At 39.7% G+C, this 26,213-nt stretch overlaps 1 protein-coding gene and 1 pseudogene across 2 annotated transcripts in view; one reads left to right on the top strand and one right to left on the bottom strand.

Annotated features, from left to right (window-relative positions):
* Positions 1 to 14,650, top strand: part of LOC126358186 (FAD synthase-like) — a 111,270-nt gene extending 96,620 nt beyond the window's left edge. For both annotated transcript variants that reach the window (XM_050007527.1, XM_050007528.1), the window contains 3 exons: positions 7,650 to 7,759; positions 12,851 to 12,992; positions 13,477 to 14,650. In XM_050007527.1, the coding sequence (XP_049863484.1) occupies positions 7,650 to 7,759; positions 12,851 to 12,992; positions 13,477 to 13,600 (376 nt within the window). In that variant the 3' untranslated portion in view covers positions 13,601 to 14,650. The remainder of the gene's footprint in view (positions 1 to 7,649; positions 7,760 to 12,850; positions 12,993 to 13,476) is intronic.
* LOC126291213 (5S ribosomal RNA) lies at positions 7,048 to 7,165 on the bottom strand (annotated as a pseudogene).
* Positions 14,651 to 26,213: the final 11,563 nt, after the last annotated feature.

The raw sequence follows: 26,213 nt of genomic DNA, 5'->3' as shown, positions 1-26,213 counted from the left end.
TAAAGCTGGTACAATTCGGAGAGAACTATTGTATATTAATTTCTTCATTCATCAAGATGTATTGTATGTCAAAACTGAGAAATTTAGGTATTAAGTGAAAATTGTGTGGTGAAATGTATAGACTTTGTGTTACATAATGGTGTAAATTGCTTCCAGTTCAAGAAACTGCTGAAGAATCAAGAATCAGAATATAGACATGGGTACACTTTACCACAGCACAGTTTGATGGTGTAGCCATTCATGATGTTTTCTTTCCCTTTAGGAGAGAAAGCGGTTTAGTGTGTGAATAACGAAAAATATATAACAAGCATAGCTTTCCTGGCATAACATTTATGCAGTTAAACACATTGAATACACTGTATGGCAAAAGCAGCTAATAATTAATAAAAGAAAAAGTCCAAATGTTCACAGAAAAGATGCAAAAGAGCAAATGAAATTTAACATTCTCAATCTGATTGGTCAAAACTTACCTGAAGGTACCACTTTTGCTGATTATCATGCAAAATTAAACCAGCTCATAAAGTATATAGCACACCTTTTTGGCTTCATCCTAACAGATACTTGAAAAATAAAAAGCAAAGGAAGATAATTTTTTTAATGCACAACACTGGACTTACACTTTACTTTAAACCAGCAATCACTTTGATGCATGATATTTCACAACATTTCCAATCCATCTGAAGAAACTGTGAGCTTTTAGAATCTCAGTATAAAATGCAATGTTATCATGACAGAACTGTCAGATATAATTTCTTCCACTTTGTTCAGTGTAGTAATACACCTGGAATATGTTGGTGGCTATAGCACAATCCTCACCAAATGCAGTTGGCAGCTTACAGGATGATGATATACAAACCCATTTGATTGATCACTGCAACTGATAATTCTCCTTGGAACAGCAAACACTTCATAATGACATTGCAGTATTTATGTTGTTAAGAAAAATGCTGTAAGATTCTTTTGTACATGCATGCATGTCCAAAGGAACAGCCATTATGAAATGCAGGAAATGTATTTGTGGTTGCAAATATGGACAGCCATCAGCTGTATAAGGAATGACGACAGTGAAAATTTGTGTTGAACTGGGACTCAAAACCTGGGTTTCCTGTTTTGCATGAGCAGTCAACCTAACTGTTTTGGCTCTCTGTGCACGACCCAGGCCTAAACTTCCATACATTGTCATTCCTGCATCACGATTTGTACTCATACACTCATTATATAATTTCCGTACAGGGGTAGGTATTTTAATCTACAGTTGCTGCCTGCAGTGCCTATATTGTTAAGAAGAACAGTGCAGTGTTCCTTTCCTAGTTAATTGCAGGGATATGTCTTCTGCTCCATAACAAGCTGCAGTTAGCCTCCAGTCATTCCTAACTGACATACACCTTACCCTGTTACCTTCTATTCCCTGACTTTTTTAAAAATAATTTATTCCTAACAACTTGCAGTTGTCATAGGAATTTCCTTTTATCTCCCCCCCCCCCCCCCCCCCCCCAATCCCAGACCCCACCCCTCTTTTGTCTGTGATTTAAAACTTAATTGGTTTCTTCTTTATTTCTGCTGTACCATGTATAAAGGGCCAGTGACCTGAATGTGAGCAGTCCAGGCAGCACTTTATGGCTGGCCAGCAGCCTCTTCAGCAAGTCCAAGAGTGGTGAGTGGATCTCTACTTCTCGCGCCCACAGGGGCTCAGCATTCATTTGCTGGATATGTTCTTGGTAACGCTGGAGTTCTTGAGCTGGGGACTCGCTTCGGCGGTACATATACTAAAATTGGAACGATACTAGTAAGCGCTGTCACTTCTGTCACTGTAATCTCTGGGCATGCTTCAGTGACCAGTGTGTGGCGCGACAGTGGAACGTTATGTGTCATCGGGATCCGGTATACTGGTTTACCTGTGTGGATTGTGAAGATGGTAAAAACTGCTATTAAAAAAAAAACACTCAATCTCAAGGCATGCTGCACTTCAATGAGATGCATGGCTGTTGAGGTAGAGCAATCATTAGTGGGCAACCTCTGGGTAAACAGTCGCAACTCAATTGTATAATGGTTACTCAAGCAACTGGACCCTTATATCCCTGCTGCTTATCGGAACAAGATGGAACCCTCAAAATTATCTCCTCATCCCAGTGGAACAGGTGGGAGTCAGAGGAGGAGGAGGAGATTAGTGGTAAATGGTAAATTCCTATCGGACCAAAGATTAGTGTCTAATGTCTCTTTGACAATAAGGTCATTAGAGGCAGTGCACAAGCTCAGATTAGGGAAGGATGGAGAAGGTAAGCAGCCATGCCCTTTTGAAGGAACCATCCCAGCGTTGCCCTTAAGTGATTTATGGAAGTAACAGAAAACCAAAATCAGGATGGCTGGATGTGGGTTTGAAATATCATCCTCCAAAATGTGAGTACAGTGTGCTAACCACTGCACAACCCACTCAGTGAGGGTGGGCTACTGGTAGGTTATAATGCACATTATAACAAGAGGGCTTCTATACTCAGTAATATCTCAGAATTCTAGATTCTATTGTAATAGTCTAGCATGTTCTAGTCAGAATGTGTTTTTAGTAGTTAAAAGGAAAGAAGGAATATTTGAAAAAGTTGCACCTTTTTACATGCTAAAGGCTTTAGAAGGGATTGCCAGTACATTAAAATCTGTTAAGTGGTTGCAAAATGGGTCACTGTTGGTTGAAAGCTCAAGTTCTCAATAAGTGGCAAATTTGCAGAAAGCCAAAAGCTTTGGGGAATATGCCGTTGAGCCTGAGCTCCTTACCACTTTGAACTACAGCAAAGCTGCTGTGATATGCAGGGATCTGATGGACATTCCCAAAGATGAATGGGTCAAAGAAGGCATTGTTGACACCCAAAGTATAATGAAAAGGGTAGGTGGTGATCTGATTAATGCAGACTTGCTTGTACTTACTTTTTAACAACATGAAACTGTCAGAGTGCATCAAGGTAGGCTTCCTTAGCTTAAGCATGTGGCTTTATGTTTCCAACCCAGTGGGCTGTTTCAAATGCCAGCTCTTGTGGCACACTACTCTTGGGTGTAACGGAAAAGTCACTTCTAACAAATGTGGCAAAGCCGCCCACAAAGGAGTTGCTTGTTCATCTCCTTTCAAGTGTGTGAACTTCTCTGGGGATCACCCTGTTTGTAGCAGGGCCTGCAGAGTGTACTTTGAAGAACATAAATACAAGAATTTAAAATTATGGAGTGCATTCCGTTTGGTGACGCCAAAAAAGACTTATGTCATACTGCCCCCACCCAACCTCCCCCATGTTCGCTAGCTCCTTTGATTCTCTTAGTAAACAACGAGTTCAGAAAACCAATGCTGCTATACAAATGCAGGTTGCTAGTGTCAGTACTAGTACCTGTGTTTGTCAATGCATTTGTGCTGCCGCAGTTACTTCAGAACCTGCACCTCCCCTCAAAACATCAGAAAAAGGCATGGTTGCTGAAGTTGTATAGTTTGCTGCCCCTCCAAAGGCTCAGATTTGTCCACCATCCAGCACTGTCACTTCCACTTGCACAATTGTGAGTCTGAAGCATTGACAAGCAAACAAATCAAAGTCGGAAGCAAAGAATCAACTGCTGATGGAGAAGGGAAGTTAAGCAGTCTGACAATGTTGATGTCACTTTCTCTGATGTCTTTCGTGATTCAGCCTGGTGCTCAGATCTCACACCAAGAATGGGTCTCCACCCACTAAGGTATCCCCTCCCCAGCAGAATGACGGAGTAAAAGTGCAACTCCAGTGATAATTGGCTCCCATACTATAGTGCAACATTAATGGATTCAGGACACATGGAGGAAATGAAACTGCTTGCACAGGAGCACCCCCTGTGCTTGTGTTTGCAGGAAACACATTTTAAAGCAGCTGATACCCCTTTATTATGGGGCTATACTCTTCAACGAAAGGATGACCTGACAGAGATAGGGCCACGGAAGGAGTCATTATGTTTGTTGATAATGCACACCACTCCTCTGCTCTCCCCCTGGTTACTTACCTGCAAGCAGTTGCAGTTGAAATTCATGTGCATTGGAGAATCACTGTTTGCTCACTGTACTTACCTCCACAAGATTTGTGAGACTCTGTGGTATCACAGTGCTTAAAGAACTCCCCCAACTGTTTCTCATACTGGAAGAGCAGTGCCCATCATGTTTTGTGGGACTCAACCTCTGCTTGCTCTTGGGGTCAAATTTCTGAGAGCCTTGTGATGTCTCGCAAGCTGTGTATCCTCAACAGCCACTCCCACTTATTTCTGTGCTGTTAGTGGGTCATCCTCGGCCATCAGCCTCTTTCTACTCTCCAACCTTTGCAGATTGTGTTCAGTGGGAAGTCACTGATGGCCGTCATTCCAGTGACCACTTCCTAATCTGGATTCACGTAATGGATGTAGCTCTGCCTGCATGTATGCGGCCATGATGGATGATCAGCAGAGCCACTTGGATGTTGCTCAGCAAGTTGGGTATGTTTGAACACTATAACAGCATCCATGAGTGGGTGGACCACATGACCCAAGTAATCCACTGTGCCACTAACTTCTCTATCCTGAGTCCTCTTGTCATCCTAGGGGACCACCTGCCGCTTGGTGCATTGATAAGTGCTGCCCAATTGCGGAAAACCTCACAGCTAATCACTTAGCAAGGGCCAAGGATATATGCATCATCATGGAGAGCAAGAGGAGGTCATGGGAAGCGTTCCTGAACTCTGTCCTCTGTCCCACTTGTTGCACTACTGTATGGAAAGCCATGAGGACGATTTCCGGTAAAGGTAGTTGGTTACCCATAGAGGCGTTTTTGAAGCAGAAGTTTCTCCAAACAATTCCTGGAGACATCACACAGACAAGGGCAGAGCATTTTGCAATGACCACTGCCAGATGAGATCCAGTGTTCTGTCATTAACATGCAATCATAGAAAGGTATGAGTTGGACTTCAAGTCCAAAAATTCGTAGTCCTCCAACTGCCTGTTCTCCACGTGGGGGCAGAATTTGGCACTGTCTGTGGCTTGTGATACTGCACCTGGTCACAACCAAATCCATTCCAGCATGCTGTAGAATTTGAAACCAGTGTCAAACGAAGTCCTCTGAAAATGTTATAATTTTATAAGGGGGACAGGCTACTTTCCCAGCTCATGGAGGGAGATAATTTTGATACCTCTCCTCAAACCAGGAAAGGTTCGAATGTGTCCCTGTAGTTACCAGAGCTCTGTCGTAACGAGCTGTGTAGGAAAAACCTCTGAGCAAATGATCTGTATGTTAAGAGTCCAGGTAGCTCCTAAGATGCTCTCAGTGTATTTTCAGGAGATGTCGATCCACTGTCAACAGCCTGATCCTGCTGGAGGCAGTTACCCAGCAGGCTAGCTACTTAAACAGCGTTGTATATTCTTTGACTTCAGTATGGCATACAACACTACTTGGAGAGACAGTATTCTAGAGGAGCTCCACCAATGGAGTTTTCTTGGCTGTCTCCCCATCTTCATTCATTTTTTTGCTGGCAAGTTGATGATGTGCTTCCAGAATGGGATTTTCACTCTGCAGCGGAGTGTGCGCTGATATGAAACTTCCTGGCAGATTAAAAATGTGTACCGGACTGAGACTGGAAGTTGAGACCTTTGCCTTTCACGGACAAGTGTTCTACAAACTGAGCTCGCCAAGCATGATTCGCAATCCATCCTCACAGCTTCAGTCCTGCCTGTACCTCATCTTCTACCTTCCAAACTTCTCAGAAGCTCTTCTGTGAACGGGTAAGTAGGCCGTGTGGGAGTTGTGCAAAGTGTTTGTTGGAGTCTCTTGGTGTGGGATACGTACGGACTCAAATCTGACATTTTAACCAACTGTCATCTGGTTACTGCAGAGGCCCAGAATAATTTTAGATTTAGTGCAGTACATGAGAGATTGCACTCCTGCTTCTGTTTTTAATACAATACTTTCCTATATTTTAAATGAGCAACAAAGTTATGTTGCAGTATTCATAGGTGGGTCTGAAAAGGGGGAATCTGAAGGCTGCCATTGTTTTCCTGTATTGTGTCCTCAAGATTCGGTTGCCTCTAGAGTTCACTGTATGCAGTGTTGAATTATCTGTGATCTTGAGGGCACTGGAGCAGATGTGATGTGCCGGGTCTGCTAAATTCCTCATCTGTTTAGAGTCCCAGAGTGACCTTCTGTCTCTGCAACACTTGTATCCAGCCGATAAAGTATGGTAGTCCATTATATCCAGGATACCCTTCTCCATTTATAAAGACTGGAGTAGGAGGTGTCTTTCTGCTGGATGCCAGGACACACGAGTATTGGAGGGAATGAAAGAGCAGATGCACCAGATAAGGAGGCATGTCATGATCCACAGTTCAGTGTGCCATTCCCACTTGCTATCATTATGCTGTTGAGGTCCAGAGTCATGCATCATTGAGAAGGTGAGTGGCTGGAAATGACAGACAGTAAACTCCATGAAGTAAAGTGCACAACATGGTTGTGATGTACCTCCTTCCAGCCACTTAAGTAGGACGAGCTTCTCCTTCCTTGTCTTTGCATAGCCCATAGTCCTATGATGCATGGATTCCTCCTCCAGCAAGGGGACCCTCCTATGTTTGTGCTTGTGGTGTACAGATCACTATGTGCCACATTTTATTGGCCTAAGTCCAACAATAGAAACTCTGTAATTGAGCCTGTGAGCAACTTAACATGTCCTGTTTATAGTAAAAAGCAATCTACCTTTCCTTACACTTTATTAGACAGACCAGAGGGCAGTGACAAATTTGCTAAGAGATCTGCCCACAATTTTAAGTGACATTTAAATGATTGTGATCAGAGTTTTAAGGTTTTCTGATAGGTCCTATTTGTATTCAAATGTTTAGTGAGGGCACTCCATCATCAGGCCACAAGTGGCCCATCGGGACCATCCGACCGCTATGTCATCCTCAACTGAGGATAGGAGGGGTGTGTGGTCAGCACACTGCTCTCCTGGTTGTTACGATGGTTTTCTTTGACCGAAGCCACTACTATTCGGTCGAGTAGCTCCTCAGTTGGAATCATGAGGCTGAGTGCACCCCGATAAATGGCAACAGCACATGGCGGCCTGGATGGTCACCCATCCAAGTGCCGGCCACGCCCGACAGCGCCTAACTTCGGTGATCTGACGGGTACCAGTGTATCCACTGCGGCAAGGCTGTTGCCAAATGTTTAGTGAGATGTTCTTAATTTACACCCTTGTCTTTTGTAAGTGGTCTGCAGTCACCTTTCTCTGTGTCTTTCTTTTAGCTCCTCTGTTGTAACTTTCACCCTTTCTCTCCATAGTGTAAAGGCATTTGAGGTCAGTGCGAGTGAGGTGGGAGTGAATGAATGAGTATTATTCTATAGGTTTCCTCCTCACTGTTTGGAAACAATTTTAGGCATTTTATCCACATTCGTTTCTTTCAGTGAGTGTAAGGACACTGATAACCTTGCCATTGAGCACGTGTAAGCTCCAAACACTGGCATATTAAACACACGTGCCATCAACTTGTAGGATTCTTGAGAAGTATGTTGTCGGTAAAAGAATTGCCATTTCTTCGGTGATTTCCGACAATGCAAATTGTCTCTGTAAATTCTTAGGCGAATTTTACAAGAAATTTTAAGTCTTGTGTATTATCTAATTTGAGATGCACTTTTGTTTTCACAGGTATGATGCCAACTTTCAAGTTCTTAATGGAGATTTTAACAAGGCCATGAAATCACACATATCAAAACATAAAGGACTGAAAATTCTAGTTGTTGGTTATTCTGTTGAAGGTAACTTCATATTTGCATTATGTATCTGTTAAGATATAAAGAAATGGAGCTTGGTTTGGAGCCTTTGTTTCAAAAAGTTTTAAAATTTATCTCAAAAACATATATTGAAAAAATCTAGAAATTGGAAATGGTGCAGAAGTAGACTGAAGTATGTATTTACATTTTAAGAAGGCTTCTACGCTTGCAGCATGCAAATACCTCATATTTGTGACAATTATCTGTGTAATCTTACTGATATTAAGTAATTAGTGCACTTGAGGAACCAGCAGCTTTTTTAAAGATAGCATCTTTACTGTTAATTGCACTGTATCAAATTTGGCCTCTGTAATTACAAATGATCTTATAACTAAATGAATTTTTAACACAGTGCAGAAAATTTGTTTGAAAGCTACTCCTTTTTGTTACTTTAGCCTTGTTTGATGTGTAATTGGTGTATACTACAAATCCATGTGTCCAGTTTTCAGTGTTGCATCATTGTTTGGAGTCCATGTTAAACTGTAGATCCTCCTGTAACTGGGTGGGTAAGTTAGTTTGAAAGGCAGACAAGGGCATACCATTTCCAATAGGGCCAGGTCTAGTGAAGCATTGTGTTGTTCAAACTCATTTTTGGGTTGACAAGGGCTTTACCTTTTACCTTCCAGACATGTGAATGTTCTCATTCACTGTGGAATTCATGATATAAAATGAATGTAAACAAGTACAGCAACAACAACAGTAACAGTTTATACAGATAATGACATGATCTTTGGGAAATTTAGTAAATCAGTGTATTTTAACTGTTGTTCTTTCTGCTTTGTTGATCACTTTTTTACTTCTCTTGGCCACAAGGTATAGCCTGGGCTAATGGTGTAGGTGATTTGTTAGCAACCTCAAGTCTGATAACTAGGGCAGGATTTCTCCATTAAGGTGTAAATAGCATACACACTGGACAAAATATTATTCAGCCCCAGCAGACATCACACGGGTAACATTTAGCAGTTCCTCTAGCCTTAACAGTGGCCTTAATTCAAAAAGGAAGAGAGTTCAGCCTTAACAAAAGGAAGAGGGTCCATAAGTTTCTTCTGATATGCATTATGCAGTCGAGGCCACGTATTGGTGATTAGGTTTCGTAAGGCTACCAAATTCCCAGGACATTGATTGCTATTTATCATCCATTGTGCCAGAGAGACCCAGACATTTCTAATGCCTTAAGATTGGACAGTTTAGCAAGTCAGTCAAGGTGTGAGAGGGTGCCTGAATGTTGGTCAAACCATGAATGTGTGGAATGCATCTGTTGATGGTAAAACCTTTTGTACTGAAACTTTAGTTGTTTTAATAAGACATTTTTTTACTTCACAACATTTACTATGTGATAATGAACACTCATCCCAGTACCACTACTCACCCTCAAATATGTTATTAAGATATTGATGTACAATCAGAGATACTACATTCATGAGCATGTGGCATCCTATCTGTACAGGGTGAAATCACAGCCTCCTAACAGTCACGGAGTTATTTTATTTAAGCCATAATAAATGCATAAGCTTCTGTCAATGAAGTCAGGTTTCAGTAAAATTTTGCGAGGAGGTCGTAGTGTACAACACTGTGTAGGGGCATCCATTGGCCATCACATAGTTGTCAAGTGATGTCCATAATAGAGTTGAAGCAAGAGTGTTTGTGATTTTTTTCCAGTTTAAAACTAAATTTTATTGTGACTTTGAGCAAGTGCTTGTAATGCTTGGAGACATTTCTCTTCCCACTTTCATGACCATAGTCTTGTAATGGGTGCTCATGCAGTTGTGAAGGATATTCCCCTGAGAATGAAGATCAGTGTAGGTGTTCAGAAACAGAGCCTACTGATATTTTTTTTTAAATTTGTTTTTGCCATACACATCCTCAAAACAAATCCTGACCTAATCATAGTACCTGCAGACAATGGTTCCACCAAAATTGGTATGAATTGCAATGACAACCTTGCAGAAAGCCTGCGCCAATTGCCTGACTCCTCTAACTATAAACTTCACAAGAATTATCCCATTCCAGAAGTCCAACACCAATTCCAATCCCTGCTTAAAGCCTTAGGGCCTTGGCAAAACATCTCCCCTGAATCCACCTCCCCCCCTCCAAATCCCAATGGCACTCTGCACATCCACCTTCTACATGCCCTCCAAAATCCACAAACCCAACAATCCTGGACAGCCCATTGTGGCTGGTTATTGTGCCCCCACTGAAAGAATTTCAGAACTCGCTAACCAACGCCTCCAACCCATTGCCCGTAATCTAGCCTCCCACATCAAAGACACCACCCCTTTACCTCCTGGATCCCTACTCATGACTGTTGACACTGCCTCCCGATTCACCAACATCCTTCATGCCCATGGTCTTACCGCTATTGAATTCTACCTTTCCCAACATCCATCAGACTCCGAACACACTATGTCATTCTTCATATGCCTTACTAACTTTATCCTAACCCACAACTACTTCTCATTCAAAGGGAAGGTATACAACCAAATCTGCGTCACAGTCATTGGCACCCGCATCGCACCCTCCTATGCCAATCTTTTTTGGGCCATCTACAGGAGACCTTCCTAGTCTCCCAAAACACCAAACCCTTAGTCTGGTTCAGGTTCATTGATGATATATCTTCATGATCTGGACCCAAGTCTAAGACACTCTATCTTTGTTCCTTCACAACCTCAACACCTTCTCTCCCATTTGCTTCATGCGGTCCTCCTCAAACCAGCACACCACCTTCCTAGATGTTGACCTCCTCCTCCCTTATGGCTCCATTCATACCTATATTAAACCCACCAACCACAAACAGTACCTGCATTTTGACTTCTGTCATCCCTTTCTCACTTAAAAATCCCTTCCATATAGCCTGGCTACCTGGGGAAGCCATATGTGTAGTGACAAAAACTCCCTTACTCAGTGTGTATTGGGTCTCACCAAGGCCTTCGCAGATGAGCACTATCCGCTGGACCTAGTCCACAAACAGATGTCCCATGCCATTTACCCCCACAAACCCAATCCTCCCACCACTCCCGAAAACCAGCCACAAAGGAGTGTCACCCAGTAATATCCCAGACTGGAACAACTGAACACCCTTCGTTATGGCTTTGATTACCTATCACTGTGCCATAAAATGATGAACGTCTTTCCCGAGATGCTTTCTGCCCCTCCTAAAGTGGTGTTCTGTCACCCACCCAACCTTCACAACATCGTAGTCCATCCCAATGCCACTCCCTGTCCCAACCCCTTGCCACAAGGATCATATCCCTGTGGAAGACCCAGGTGCAAAAGATGCCCATTCCACCCACCCAGCACTTTCCATTCCAGTCCAGTCAGACATTTATCCTAACCCATCAGGGGCTGGGTCACCTGTGAAAGCAGCCACGCCATTCACCAGCTCTGCTGCAATCATTGCACAGCTTTTAATATTGGTATGACTACCAACCAGCTGTCCAACAGGATGAACGGCCACCACCAGTGTGGCCAAGAGCAAATTTAACCACCCTGTGCCACAACATGCAGCTGAACGTAACACACTTGATTTCAATGGCTGCTTCACTACCTGAGCCGTCTGGATCCTTCCCTCCACCACCAACTTTTCTGAACTGCACAGATGGGAGTTATCCTTACAACACATTTTCTGCCCCCATAATTATCCTGGCCTCAATGTACGGTAACATACTGTCTCCACACCCTCCACCCAACAGTGTCCATCCCCTGTGTCCCATCATCTCCTCCCCATTCTCATCTCTCACTGTGTTTATTTGCAGCCCTTTACCAATGAATCCACCCATATTTTCCCCCACTCTTCTCCTGTTTTCTTCCTCTTCTCCAAACCTCGCAGCCCCACAACCTCCTGACACTGCACCTGTTGGCAATCTAGTCTCTGCACACTCCTCCAGATAGCATTCGTCTCTCTCCCCACCCATACACTACTATCCCTTCCCCACACCCTCTGGATTGCTGCTTGCATCCCACGTGATATCATATTCTGGCCTGAGATGCTGGAGTGGGCGGTTGTGTGTGCAAGTGCGCACTTTTGTGTGTGTGTGTGTGTGTGTGTGTGTGTGTGTGTGTGTGTGTGTGTGTGTGTGTGTGTGTATGTTTACTGACGAAGGCTGTGGCGAAAAGCTGTGTGTGAGTGTCTTTTAATTGTTCCTGTCTGCAACTTGATGTGTCTGCTTTACAGTAAGTAGCAATCTATCTTTTCATACATAGTTTTTATTTATTTATTTATTTAGTGATGGTCAGTGATTAATGTTAAATTATACCTTGAACTAGTATACCTACTACAGACGTAAGGAGTCCACTGATTGGATACACAATTGAGAAACGATATCTAACATTAACTGATAGTGAAATGTGCTTTAAGAGATTTGTCCATGCTCTGTCCTTTACATCTGCCATGTTTCTGATATTGTCTGCTTTCGCTATTTTGGTTTGAAAGGGTAAATGTTAACTTCGAAAGCAGCTTAATTAATTTAATATTTAAATTACTGCTTAATCTTCTGTCATCCTCTCCTCTAATACAATATTTTCCTTCATCTTTGTCCAGTCATCTAACTTCTGAATTCCTTTGATGTTTACCATCGTGCCTGCATCATAACAATAGTGGAACTTACACTAAAATTGGTGGCACTGGTGTCTTGTTTGTGGTTTCATTTTCAGAGGCACCATAGTTTTCCAGAAGTCAACAACAAATCAACTAATTCCACTCACTTTCCCTTCTGCCGATTGCTCCTTATGTTCCAATTTTTTATTGCTTAATAGATTCATAATTACATCATTAAGCAATGAAAAAAACATCCAGAAATTTACAGTTGATCTTGTAACCAAATATTATACGGTTATTTTTCTGTGTTATGAGCATTTTATCCTCATTTAAAGAGCTGCCATTCATTAGATGAGCTGGACATTCTTGTCTTTAGCTTAAGATCATACTTGATTGCCTTATCCAAATAGTTTTTTCTGTTAAAATATAAGAATTTTCTATAAGATTGATCTACATTTATTCCTCCTGTAAAACATTTATGTCTATTTCAGTGTGCACTGCCCTTTTAATTCACAGTAACAACTAGTTGGTTCTGCTTTTAGATGACATGCAGTACCCAAGGGCATCATTTGAAAGTCTACATGGAATTGACGTATCTGCTCCATTACGATCATGTACATCATCAGAAATATGGAGCTTCATCCGATCGTTGTACATACCATACTGTGGACTTTATGACAGAGGGTAATTATTTCATTGTTTCTCCTTATTGTTAATACATGAGCATAGCTGCAACAGTACTGTAACAGTTTACAGCTTTCAAAGATAATTAGACTGCATGTATTTTCTGAAAATGGTTTTGTTATGGGCTGTAGGAATAGCAAAAATATTCAAACAAGTCTTAGTGTGTCCATAAACAGTTTTTAAGCACCATGCATAAGACACATCAGCATTATCAGCAAAGTTATGTTATTTTAATGGAGAATAACATGATTTTTTTGCTGCCAGGTTAGAGCTTACTTGATTACCAATGCAACGAGCTTTTTATCCCATGCTATAATGTAGTGTTGTTGGTATTAGTACGTAAGGAACATGGAGCTTTGTAAAACATTTAAATATGTACTCAGTGTTTGTATCAACTTAGCTCTAAATAGTGATAACAAATTTATCATGGAACTGACTGTAAATGTGTCATTCTGTGCTGCTTTATTCAAATATCCTGTGGCAGGTATCCCACCATTAGAAGCATGATGGAAGAAGTTCATATTACATCACAGGAACCTGAAAGAAGTCATGATGATGGCAAGAATATTCATCAGTACAAACCTACGAAAACATCTTTGGAACCATGAGTTCCTCAAAAATGAATTGTTAGCACTTTAGAAATTGAGCATTAGGCTTATGTAACAAAAATTGTATATATTTCTTCCATACCATTTATTGTTTGATGTATTGACTATTGTTTCTAAATAATAAATAGATTTTACATAAGTTGTCCATTAATAAGGAAAATCTTATCTTTACTGGACATAATGCTGACAAAAAAATGGGGCAGTAATATATTTCTGTTACTTAATATGAAAAAAAAGGTCAGCCAAATTTTATACGTGGGCAGAAATGATAGTAGCAGCTGTCGTGGTGTGTAATGTTAGTATTTTTAATTTGTTGCTTCATGTGTATTTTGTACAGGATTATGTCAGATTTGGATGGACTCAATGAACAATAGTTTCCTATTTCAATAGATGCTATATCACAGCTATAAACTCTCTGAGGAGCATCTTGGAAGTTCTAACATAAGTGAAGTACAAATTGACTGCATAAAACGTGGTTCTAATGATAGTTTTCTCTGACAATTTTTGATTGTAACTGATGTAAATAGAACCAAAGAACAAAGATATTTTAACAAAGATAAATACATGGTAATTTTTCTTCTGCAGCAAAAATACTCAAACTGGCACTGTTCCATGGGACTGTTAATGTGTGTTTTCAGAATAAGTAGACATGAACTTTTCAGTGAGAGAAAATAATGGAAAACAGTTTGAACTCCAATGATGCAGGATGATTAAAGAATAGACCAGATGGAAGATAATTTTCTTCTGATACGCTAGTAAATTAAGGATGTCACATGAGAACGATTTTCTGTTCCTTATAGATTAAATCTAAGGTACTTATTTTACTGTAGTGAAGGTGTTGTTGATACTGTGATGCCAAATCCTGACCTCTGCATTCTAAAGTAAAATTATTCATGTTATTTTAAAATTATTCATCATTTTTACCTATTGTGGCATTCAAATAACTAGAAACTTTAGCAATACAAACTTATTTTACATGTTCAAATGACTTAAGATGCATTATCTGTGTATCTTTGTAAGTTCTGTAATACATTTTTGCGTATTACTCCATTCTTTTTTGTACTATTATTTGAAACCTCCTTTCTTGGTTGTAACTTTAGTGTGATCTACTTAGTTATCTTAGCAGTTAAATGTATGGTTGGGGAGTTCGAGGAGTCTGGTCAACACTAGTTGAGTTCAGGTCAAGTAGCCCAGACTTCCAAAGTTTGTGAACTGACAGCATAAAGTCTGTAAATGAGGCCAAGATTATGTTATGGCTATTTATTTGTAAAGGACCATCTTGATCAAATAAAGTGTACAATTCACAGTTACCCGTTCAGCCATAAGCATCTTTAGATCTGTTACAAAGAAAAACAGTTTTGTAACCAAGCAAGTTCAATTAGCTGGAGTGAAATTTATAACAGGTGTAGTGACACACAAGAAAAGTAAGCATTCCACTCATACAAACCATAAAAATATTTTAATGTAGTTATCAACATCAAAATCCACGTATCTTGGTACATAGTAAGTCTGCTGATGTCCTAGATGTGCCCATTATTTATACTAATAACTGAGGCCAGTAGAGCACACTGTTGCTAGGATACATGAATAACGAGTATCTTATATTCAATAGTTAAAATGCAGTACATGTAATCATTAATTAAAAGTACTTCATATGGCAAAAATACAGGGAGCAAAAGGCTATTTACAATTTGTACAGAAACCAGATGGCAGTTATAAGAGTCGAGGGGTATGAAAGGGAAGCAGTGGTTGGGAAGGGAGTGACACAGGGTTGTAGCTTATCCCCAATGTTATTCAATCTGTATATTGAGCAAGCAGTAAAGGAAACAAAAGAAAAACTCGGAGTAGGTATTAAAATCCATGGAGAAGAAATAAAAACTTTGAGGTTTGCCAATGACATTGTAATTTTGTCAGACAGCAGAGGACTTGGAAGAGCAGTTGAATCGAATGGACAGTGTCTTGAAAGGAGGGTATAAGATGAACATCAACAAAAGCAGAACGAAGATAATGGAATTTAGTCGAATTAAGTCGGGTGATGCTGAGGGATTTAGATGTGGAAATGAGACACTTAAAGTAGTAAATGTGTTTTGCTGTTTGTGGAGAAAAATAACTGATGATGGTCGAACTACAGAGGATATCAAATGTAGACTGGTAATGGCAAGGAAAGCATTTCTAAAGAAGAGAAATTTGTTAACATCGAGTATTGGTTTAAGTGTCAGGAAGTCGTTTCTGAAAGTATTTGTGTGGAGTGTAGCCATGTATGGAAATGAAACATGGACGATAAATAGTTTAGACAAGAAGAGAATTGAAGCTTTCGAAATGTGGTACTACAGAAGAACGATGAAGATTAGATGAGTAGATCACATAACTAATGAGGAGGTATTGAATAGAATTGGGGAGAAGAGGAGTTTGTGGCACAACTTGACTAGAAGAAGGGATCGTTTAGTAGGACATGTTCTGAGGCATCAAGGGATCACCAATTTGGTACTGGAGGGCAGCATGGAGAGTAAAAATCATTGAGGGAGACCAAGAGATGAATACGCTAAGCAGATTCAGAAGGATGTAGGCTGCAGTAGGTACTGGGAGATGAAGAAGCTTGCACAGGATAGGGTAGCATGATGAGATGCATCAAACCAGTCTCATGACTGAAGGCTACAACAACAACATGGCAAAACGAACTTCTGACAATGAAACTTGAACTGTCATATGATATGTGGAATTAAATCCGTACATAAAATCCATGTAAAGCATGTAAACAGAAATAATGAAAAGTTCCCACCTGACAAAGTAACACACAATTGTGTAAAACAGCAAAAAGTTTAAAAGTAATATCACATCTATAAATTGAACTGTTTCAGCATGACAAAACAATAAAACATAACAATAAGTGTAAGATAATTCAAAAGACAATGACTATTTATGAAAATCTCTATAGTTGATGACACATTTGAGTGGAATCCCATTGGTGCCGCGTTATGGTTTTTCTGTAAAAAGTTTTTCTTTTCCTGTGGTGGAGCTTGCAGAAGAAGGCACAGTCGTCTTGCCACTGATGGCTGGTTCACATAACTGCACGTCAGGCTACTGCAGCACTTGATTATGCTTAAACTGGCTAAGTTTCTGAATACATCAAAATAAGTATTCAAGTTGAATTCATTCTGTTCAGTCAGCAGTAATCCTGGTTGCCATTTTCTGTGTATGTAAACTTCCGTGTCTTCGAGTTGGTTCAAAAGTGTCCTTTGGTGCCTTATGCTACAGTTACAAATTATCCTCTACATTTCCTTCCACATGTTTTCATTTATCAAGATGTGTACCGAATGCGCTCTTATTTTGACTGCATGTGTGTTCTCTAAAACAAGTCTTGAAATTCCTTCCCGTCTGACAAATATAAAACTTATCACAGTCTTCGTCATGGATCCTACCGACACCAGCAGGGTGTATACGACCCGGGAGATCCAGGAAAAGCCAGGAATTTTTTCATCCGGTTGAAAACTGGCAAAAATCCGGGAATTTTTTATAATTTCGAGAATTTTTCATTGTTTTAGTTTACAGTTAAATTTTTGTAATTTTGACTGGTAAGAACCGATACTCTAACAAAGGATATTACTGTATCCCGCTATTGCATAATAATACTGCAGCAATAAAATATGAACTAGGGAAAAAACCTAAAATAAAACTTAAATTGCAAAGGAAATGTGCCATACACAACAACAAAACGCAGTGCTCATACAAGCGTCTGCCAACAGCAAAATGTGTCAAAGGCTTTAGGGAGACTATGCAATGCTTCATAACAACAAATTGCCTCTGATGAGCGTGACGTCACAACTGTTTACATTTAGATTCTTTTTAGCTGATACGAGTGGGCTCATGCACATGCACAGTTGAGTCGCGGATGAGTAGTACGTTCTCCCGCTTCTGGCTACAGAAACGTGATTGTTGGCTGTATAAGCAGTCGCAGCATTAGCTAGATGCAACCGGGAAAAATTTTACTCTCGCGCCCAACCTGCCAGATTCACGTATGCGCATCAGGCCCGAATATATGGGGGAGGGTGGGGGGGGGGGGGGGGTGCAATTCATATTCTCGAGGAAAAAGACCTTGTTTCACAAAGCGCCTAGCATCCAGCGCACATTGGTCTACCAATTAGTCATATGATTTTAAAATGCATCCCTGTTGGTTTTTGAACACATTGTAAGCCGATTTATGAATGAATCTTAAGTTGGTTTTGAATGCGTGCATAGTGTACATGATGTGTATGTCAGGGGATTCCTTGTCATATCTAGAAATAAACTTTGCTGCAGGCAAAACGGCATGGGGCTATACGAGCTGAGCGGAGTAAAGCCGAACGGGTGTATGCCAATCGCTGTCTGATTATGTGGTTGATTGGGTTTGCGAATGACCAGCATTGTTATAATTACTAGTGAAATCCATAGATTCAGACTACCAGAGTGGAAATGAACGACTAACAGGAATAACAGGTAAGAAAGATTGCATGTTATATCCTCGGTGTATCCAAGGAAATGAAATTTAGACAGAAAATTTTTGGTCAGATCACTTCACTAGTAAGGGTCAGTTGCACAGTTCATGGTTAGCAGTTCTATTCTGGAAGTAGCGCGGAAGATGCGCTGTACGAACAAGTCAAAACGCCTAACCGGAGAATAATCGCGCTATTACTAAATCGGTGATTCTGGCAGGGTTAGTGAAATTACTCAGCGAATAAGTTTTGACAGTTGCAAGAATAGTTCCGGAATTAGTGATGACAAGATTGTTTGTTAGAATGAGGAAGGAGAAGAAACAGGGGCATCACACAAATTATGGAAGAATATGACAATTTCAAATTTATATAAAAATTTTGTACTGCTACGTTTCAATCTCATGCTTGAGAAACTGGAATGAATGAAATGTGAAACTAACATAAAGCTTTTTGCTTGTAGTAGGCCTAATAGGCATTTGATATTGGTACTTTGTGAATTATATTCTGTTGTGTTATAAAAATGACCATTTATGCCAAAACAGGCTGGTTTATTTGATGTGTGTGACAACTGCTGCAATATTAGAAAGCCTATTTTGTTTTATTTAGCAGACAGTGACAAAATACACGTAATCAGTTCGGGAAACCACACCGTTCTTGGGTACTATATGTACTAACAGCTTTTGCAGTATTAGACAACCACATTTCGACTTTTCATGTAGCAAAACGTTTGATGAACTTTGTTGAGGTAATATATTCTTTCACGGAAAGGAAAGCACGCCATATAAAGCCATAGCAAGGTTAGAGAGAAAAAAATGCTAGGAGCTAAGGATTGAAGAAAAGTGCACTGCCTTGCTTGTCTCTTGTCTTTACTGGTTTTATGTATCCTATATTTAGTTTATGTCAAGCAAAAGAGAAAGTTATTGTCTAATAGTCAATAAAGAGCGCAAATTTTCTGAGCTCTTGTTCTCCCATTACAAATAATTGCATCAACTATTAACTGCGAGTTGTTTTTTTTTTTTTATTTCCATCAAAAAAAAAAAAAAAAAAAAAGGGGGAAAGAAAGAAAGAGGTGCAGGGTGTCAAACCAGCCGACTGGGAGCAGGAGAGGTATCACTGGACATTTTAATTTCCACTGTCCTCAATATAGTTTGATGGCATCCATTACAAAATATACGCATTTCAATTCCACAGAGTGATATACAGTGACGTGTGATAGAAGAATGCTGTGTGAAGAGGCGTGGCACTGCACTTTGGCACACTTAAGACCAAATAACGTGCCTTACATTTCATCGAGCACATATGTTTTATGTATCAGACTCTTCAGAAAGATGTGCACTACAAATGAACATATTTTTGAAAATTCAATTTTTTAAAAATTTTTGACATATCTCAAACGCTCTATGTAGGAGGGCAGGAGGGGGAGGGGGGCGCCACTATATAATACTGCCCAGGTGTGGGAATAACGTAGATCCGGAGCTGATGTGCAGAACAGTCTGAATTATAGTGGGGAAGTGTGTAGTCTCCATGTGACGTGTTTACATTTAGTGATTTTGCTGTTTCCTCTTCGTTTACTGCTCTGTCATCAAATGAAAACAAATCCTATTTCTGTGGCTGGGAGCTATCAAGTGAATTAAAGTACATTCACATAATTACGGAAGGCTAAAATATGTTATTAGTTTCAGATTTATTTCCACCTTTCTGACAGTCAGGCATTAATCGCCTTGCAGAACAATGAAGTTATTTTTGTCCGTTTGCTAAAGTAATTTGGCTTTCTAATCTTTTCCCTGAAGGCAGTCAATGTATTTTAAACGAAGTGTTTAATTCCACACTATTGGCTAGTTTCAAATGCTCACTGCATTTCAAGTGCAAATTTTCATCTTCTAGCATTATTATGCCATAATAAAGAACCAAACATGAGACAATACAGTACTGGTACTCCAAGAAAATTTACGTTCTGAAAACCACACCGAAAAGCTTAATATCAGGTCAAGGCCTACTTCATTGAGAATCTGGACATACAAATTTGCACTTAAAGTATGCAATTTAAATGTGCACATTTTAGTATGGTTCACGAAATTCCAATGCTTTTTGGAGTATCCTCTGATGTCGTGTTTCTTTTATGACCGAATGTAAGATCTTTTAATGTTTTACACAAACGAACATACAGGCTTCCTGCGCCATCGTAGCTGCGCAAGTGCGGTGCCACCTGTTATCTGTTGCTCTCTGGCAACTGCTGGAACGAGCCTGTTTCTAACATGTCGCGGGAAAATATTGCGAATGGACATCTGAAAAGCATTACTTTAACTTGAGGACCACCGAGTGCTCAATTTGACCACTTTTTATATTTTAACATGTTATTATTCGGTCAATTTCTAATCTATGCTGTTGTAAGTTAATGACTTTTCCTAAATGTTTATGTAGATCATATAAATAGTGCAATATTTATTTTATCTTCATTAGTTTTCTTTGAATGACCACTTATACTTAAAACCGCCGAGTGGTCACTTTGACCACATTACATGTATATTTGAAAACAGATTATTTAAAGATTGCTGTGCATCACTCACCGGATTTATTCTTAGCACTCATCAACAATGTACTAAATATGTTGGTTACTAAAGTTTATTCGCATTGTTTGAATTTAAAAGCTCAACAATGCAATATGTCATTTATTGTTTGCTATTGTGTTTCGCATAAACAAGACTGATTATTTGAGTACTGGTCTCAGAGAAGTAGACATGGCTCAGATGTCACAGCACTACAAACCACGGCCACGACCACTTTCAGATGAAGAAATTGTCACACTTTTGTATGAATTGGATGGTGAAAATGATCCTGAAGTTGAGGTGCCAGATGTATTGAAGTAGATGAGTTGTGGTCAAAAAAGTGGGGAGCCCCATTTTTCACTGACACAAAGAGCAGAAACAAGTTTTGAGAAATTTTGAAATATCTGCGTTTTGATGAAAAAAATACACGGTCGGAATGTTTGAAAAGTGACAAAGTTCCACTTATGTCAACTACTTGGAACCATTTTATAGAAAACTGTCAGTTGAATTATATACCTGGATCAAATGTCACTGTGGACAAACAACTTTTCCCCAGCAGAACCAGGTGTCCATATTTGCAATATATGCCGAGTAAGCCTGATTAATTCGGAATCAAATTCTGGCTTCTAGTGGATGTAGAAACAAAATATCTTTGTAATGGGTTCCCTTATGTAGGAAAGAATGAACAGAGGCACCTAATGGGAAACTTCCAGAACAAGTAGTAATGAAGTTAGTAGCTCCATATTGCAATAAGGGGCGAAATGTGACTACTGGTAATTTTTTCACTACGGTCACACTTGGGGAGAGACTGGAAAAAGAGAAAACTAGTCTTGTCGGAACTATCAACCATGCAAAAAAAGAAATTCCGAACAGTATAAAAAAAATGAAAACTCCTCTTTATACATCTGTTCTCTTGAAAAGGAAAGGTGGTATTCTGACTGTTTACCAAGGGAAAAAGAACAAAAATGTTCTTCTGTATAGCACCATGCACACATATGTTAAAATACAAAATAATTCAAAACACCTTCCCGAAACAGTGAGCTTCTACAATAGCACAAAATTTGCTGTAGATATCTTGGACCAGATGACGAGGAAATACTCTGTCCGCTCTGGTACTCGTTGATGGCCTGTACACGTATTTCACAATATCCTTGATTTAGCAGCCATCAACGCATGGATCATTTTCAAGCTAGTGACAGGGATCAAAATAAGTAGGAGGAATTTCTTCCTAAATCTAGCAGAATAATTACGTAGAGCCTATATGGAAACCAGAAATCACGAAAGGATGCCAGTGGATGGAAAAGAAAAGGAAGAAAAGGACGATGATAATGAAGAAAGAGAAAAAGCAGAAATTCCTGCGAAAGTAAGAAAACTATGCCAAACAAGGAAATGCAAAAACAAGACAAATGAAGTGTGTAGTAAATGCAAGAGATATGTTTGGGGGCCGTGTACATATAAAGTAATAAAGACAGTAAATGCTTGTAAGTAGGATTAGGTACTACACATGGTCATATTTTATGATTGGTCTTTCTCTTAACATATTCATGGGTATTTAGTTTCTCAAGTAAGATTAATTTCTATTAATTTTAAGACTACTGCAATACAATTAGTATGTTTGCAGATAAATATTGTGAACTATGTTCTTTAATATCAGTAATATTTTGTTCCCATTGTCGTAAAATACAATGATACTGTTATTAAATGTAAGTAAAGTGGTACATTGTTATCAAGGTCATTAATATTTACATTAAACAGCACAGCATGTACTTACAAAGAAAGTGGTAACTTTGACCACATTGGCGGTTCTCAGTATAGTACTAGTTCTGGGGGTTCTAGTGTTAAAAGTAAATTTCCTATTACGTAAGTCGGACTATGTGTGAGAATGTATGATGAATTTCTTAAATCACAGAGTGACTGACTCTCATTTAAAAATCAACTCTTTGGTGACAAGTCATTTAGAGGAATTTCGAGCCCAGAAGATCAGACATCTATATTGTTATTATGAGCAAATTGATGTAGTACTATGGGATGCCCTCTCTCCTCTCTGGTAACTAATTTACTTGTGGGAAACTTCGAGGGCAAGTTACTGGACGCGCAAAAAAGGTCAACATTATATACACTACTGGCCATTAAAATTGCTACACCATGAAGATGATGTGCTACAGACTTGAAATTTAACCGACAGGAAGAAGATGCTCTGATATACAGATGATTAGCTTTTCATAGCATTCACAAAAGCTTGGTGCCGGTGGTGATACCTACAACGTGCTGACATGAGGAACGTTTCCAACCGATTTTCCATACACAAACAGTAGTTGACCGGCATTGCCTGGTGAAACGTTGTTGTGATGCATCATGTCAGGAGGAGAAATGCGTATCATCATGTTTCCGACTTTGATAAAGGTCGGATTGTAGCCTATCGTGATTGCGGTTAATTGTATCGCGACATTGCTGCTAGCGTTGGTCGAGATCTAATGACTGTTAGCAGAATATGGAATGGGTGGGTTCAGGAGGATAATACAGGATGCCGTGCTGGATCCCAACGGCCTCCCATCACTAGCAGTCAAGATGACAGGCATCTTATCCGCTTGGCTGTAATGGATCGTGCAGCAATGTCTCTATCCCTGAGTCAACAGATGGGGACGTTTGCAAGACAATAACCATCTGCATGAACAGTTCGACGACGTTTGCAGCAGCATGGACTATCAGCTCGGAAACAAATGGCTGCGGTTACCCTTGACGCTACATCACAGACAAGTGTACTCAACGACAAACCTGGGTGCACGAATGGCAAAACGTCATTTTTTTGGATGAGTCCAGGTTCTATTTACAGCATCATGATGGTCGCATCAATGTTTGGCGACAGCACGGTGAACGCACATTGGAAGCATGTATTTGTCATTGCCATACTGGTGTATCACCCGGCTTGATGGTATGGGGTGCCACTGGTTACACGTCTCTGTCACTTCTTGTTCCCATTGACAGCACTTTGAACAGTGGACGTTACATTTCAGATGTGTTATGACCCGTAGCTCTACCCTTCATTTGATCCCTGCGAAAACCTACATTTCAGCAGGATAATGCGTGACCGCATGTTGCAGGTCCTGTATGGGCCTTTCTGGATACAGAAAATGTTCAACTGCTGCCATGGCCAGCACATTCTCCAGATATCTCACCAATTGAAAATGTCTGGTCAATGGTGGCCGAGTAACTGGCTCGTCACAATACGCGTCACTACTCTTGATGAACTGTGGTATCGTGTTGAAGCTGCATAGACAGTTGTACCTGTACACGCCATCCAAGCTCTGTTTTACTCAATGCCCAGGCGTATTGAGGCCGTTACTATGGCCAGAGGTGGTTGTTCTGGGTACTGATTCCTCAGGATCAATGCACCCAAATTGTGTGAAAATGTAATAACATGTCATTTCTAGTATAATATATTTGTCCAATGAACACCCGTTTATAATGTGCATTTCTTCTTGGTGTAGCAATTTTAATGGCCAGTAGTGGGTGAAAGCTTAGCTTTTCTTGCAATATGTGAAAGCTTTGATTTTGTAGTAGCAACACTATGTATACCAATTTAAAACATTAACTTTTCCTGTTTGTGTATTCGTGCTACTTATCAGTGATGATGCTATTGGCTAAGTACATCACATGTCCTATGGTCTGAATATCCGCTTTCATCGGCTGGCGAGATCACGTGACATGATCTATGACACTTACAAAAGCGGATCGCAATCTCTATTTCAATGGTTTGGAAAGTAACATGCAGTGTTTGGTGGAATTAGAATTTATACTTTTGTAATATGAAAATATGCAGCATACACATTGCTGCCCATCAAAAACCTTTCCAAAACAAGTTTTTTCCCTGAGTTTAGTTTTCTAAAGTGCTGGGAAATTCTACGCCCGTGTATAAAAACATAACCATTCAAGGGATTGATAAGTTTTACAATTCCGAAAGAAAATCTACTGTCATTTAACATGGAAAACGTGTGTTTTCACTTGGGAGAAACTTTATTTCTAACCGGGAAATCTGGGAAAAATCCAGGAATTTTTTTTCCTTGTTTGTGTGTACACCTTGACGAGATTCTAAATATTTGTTGCTAACTTGGTTGCATAGCCCAGAACCAATTGCACTTTTCATTTGAGATCCAGTTTCTACTTTACCTTTTCTGAAGGCTAGCGCATTTCTGTCAGAAAATGCATACAACATAGCAACAAACCTCTTGCTTTCTGGATCTGTTGTCTCCTTGTCTTGCATGTTTGAGTTTAGTTTGTTATAAGATTTGGTTACATCACAGTACTTGCATCTGTTTATGCTGTTTATCCTTAATCATGTTCAATTCTTTAACTTTGTTGTTATGGGTGAGTGGAAATTTTAGCATCTTGTTGATCACACGTGTAAAGTATGCCCATTTATGCTGTTTAGGGTGACAGGATTTTGCATTTATTGTCAGGTCAGTAACCGTTGCCTTCCTAAATATGCTAATCCTATATTTTCCCTCTTTGAATTAACTTAAGAACCAGAAAACATATAGATCCTTCTTGTTCCAGTTCCACTCAATTTTTTCATGCATCCTACTCATTCTTCCTGCTACCTCAAGTATTTTGTTTTCGTCATCTTTGTACAGTAGTATGATGTCATCTACATTATGTCTGTCACAGGCAAATTATTATTTTTTTTTTTTTTTCATATGGTAGGATTTTGATCAAAAAACTTATTTTCTAGGTCATTTATGAACACTTGAGCTAAAATAATTTGGGGCTTAGATTAACTAAAAGAGATGGAAAACCTAAGCTTAGCATATTTAGTAAGGCAACAGCTACTGACAGTTGGAAATGCGAAATCGTGTCACCCTAAGAAGCAGAGGCATGACCAACAGAATACTGAAACTAATATTCACCCCTAACAAAAAAGAGGAAGAACTGAATGTAATTAAACAAGTAGCCAGGATTGTAGGGCATAAGGACCGTGATATAATGAACCTTTGTAACAAACTGAAATCAACAATATGTGATGGCAGTAGATTGAGAGGGCAAGAAGTTTGTTGATATGTCATACAACGTTAAATTCTCTGATGACACTGCAGAAGCCTAAAGAAAAATGAAAGTAAAAGTTTGATTTCAAATGAAAGGTACAGTTGGTTCTAGGCTATGCCACAAAGTTAACAATAACAGCAGCAAATATTTAGAATCTGGTGTCTACCATATCAACTTCCAAGACGGTGAACAGTTTTATATCTGTCAGATGAGAAGGAATTTTGATACTTGTTTTAGAGAGCATACATACATCCAAAACAGAAGTCCATTCGGTACACATTTGGATGAAGAAAAGCATTTGGCAGGAAATATTGAGGGGTAATGTGGAAGTGTTGTACAAGGCACCAAAGGGACAGTTATTGAACATACTGGAATGAAATGGCAATCAACGTTCCTGCTGAATGAACTCAGTGAGTTTAACTTGAATGCTTATTTTGATGCTCCACTGCAGGAAAAGAAAAATTTTTTACCAAGAAACCATGAGGTGGTACCACTGTGATTCCACTGTAAATGTGTCATCACTTATCGAGATTTTGATTAATATCATTGTTATGTTTA

Source organism: Schistocerca gregaria, chromosome 1, assembly GCF_023897955.1.
Source record: "Schistocerca gregaria isolate iqSchGreg1 chromosome 1, iqSchGreg1.2, whole genome shotgun sequence".
Classification (NCBI taxonomy): Eukaryota; Metazoa; Arthropoda; class Insecta; order Orthoptera; family Acrididae; genus Schistocerca; species Schistocerca gregaria.
The sequence above is the reverse complement of the archived record's forward strand: the minus strand, read 5'-3'. Positions and strand labels throughout refer to the sequence as shown.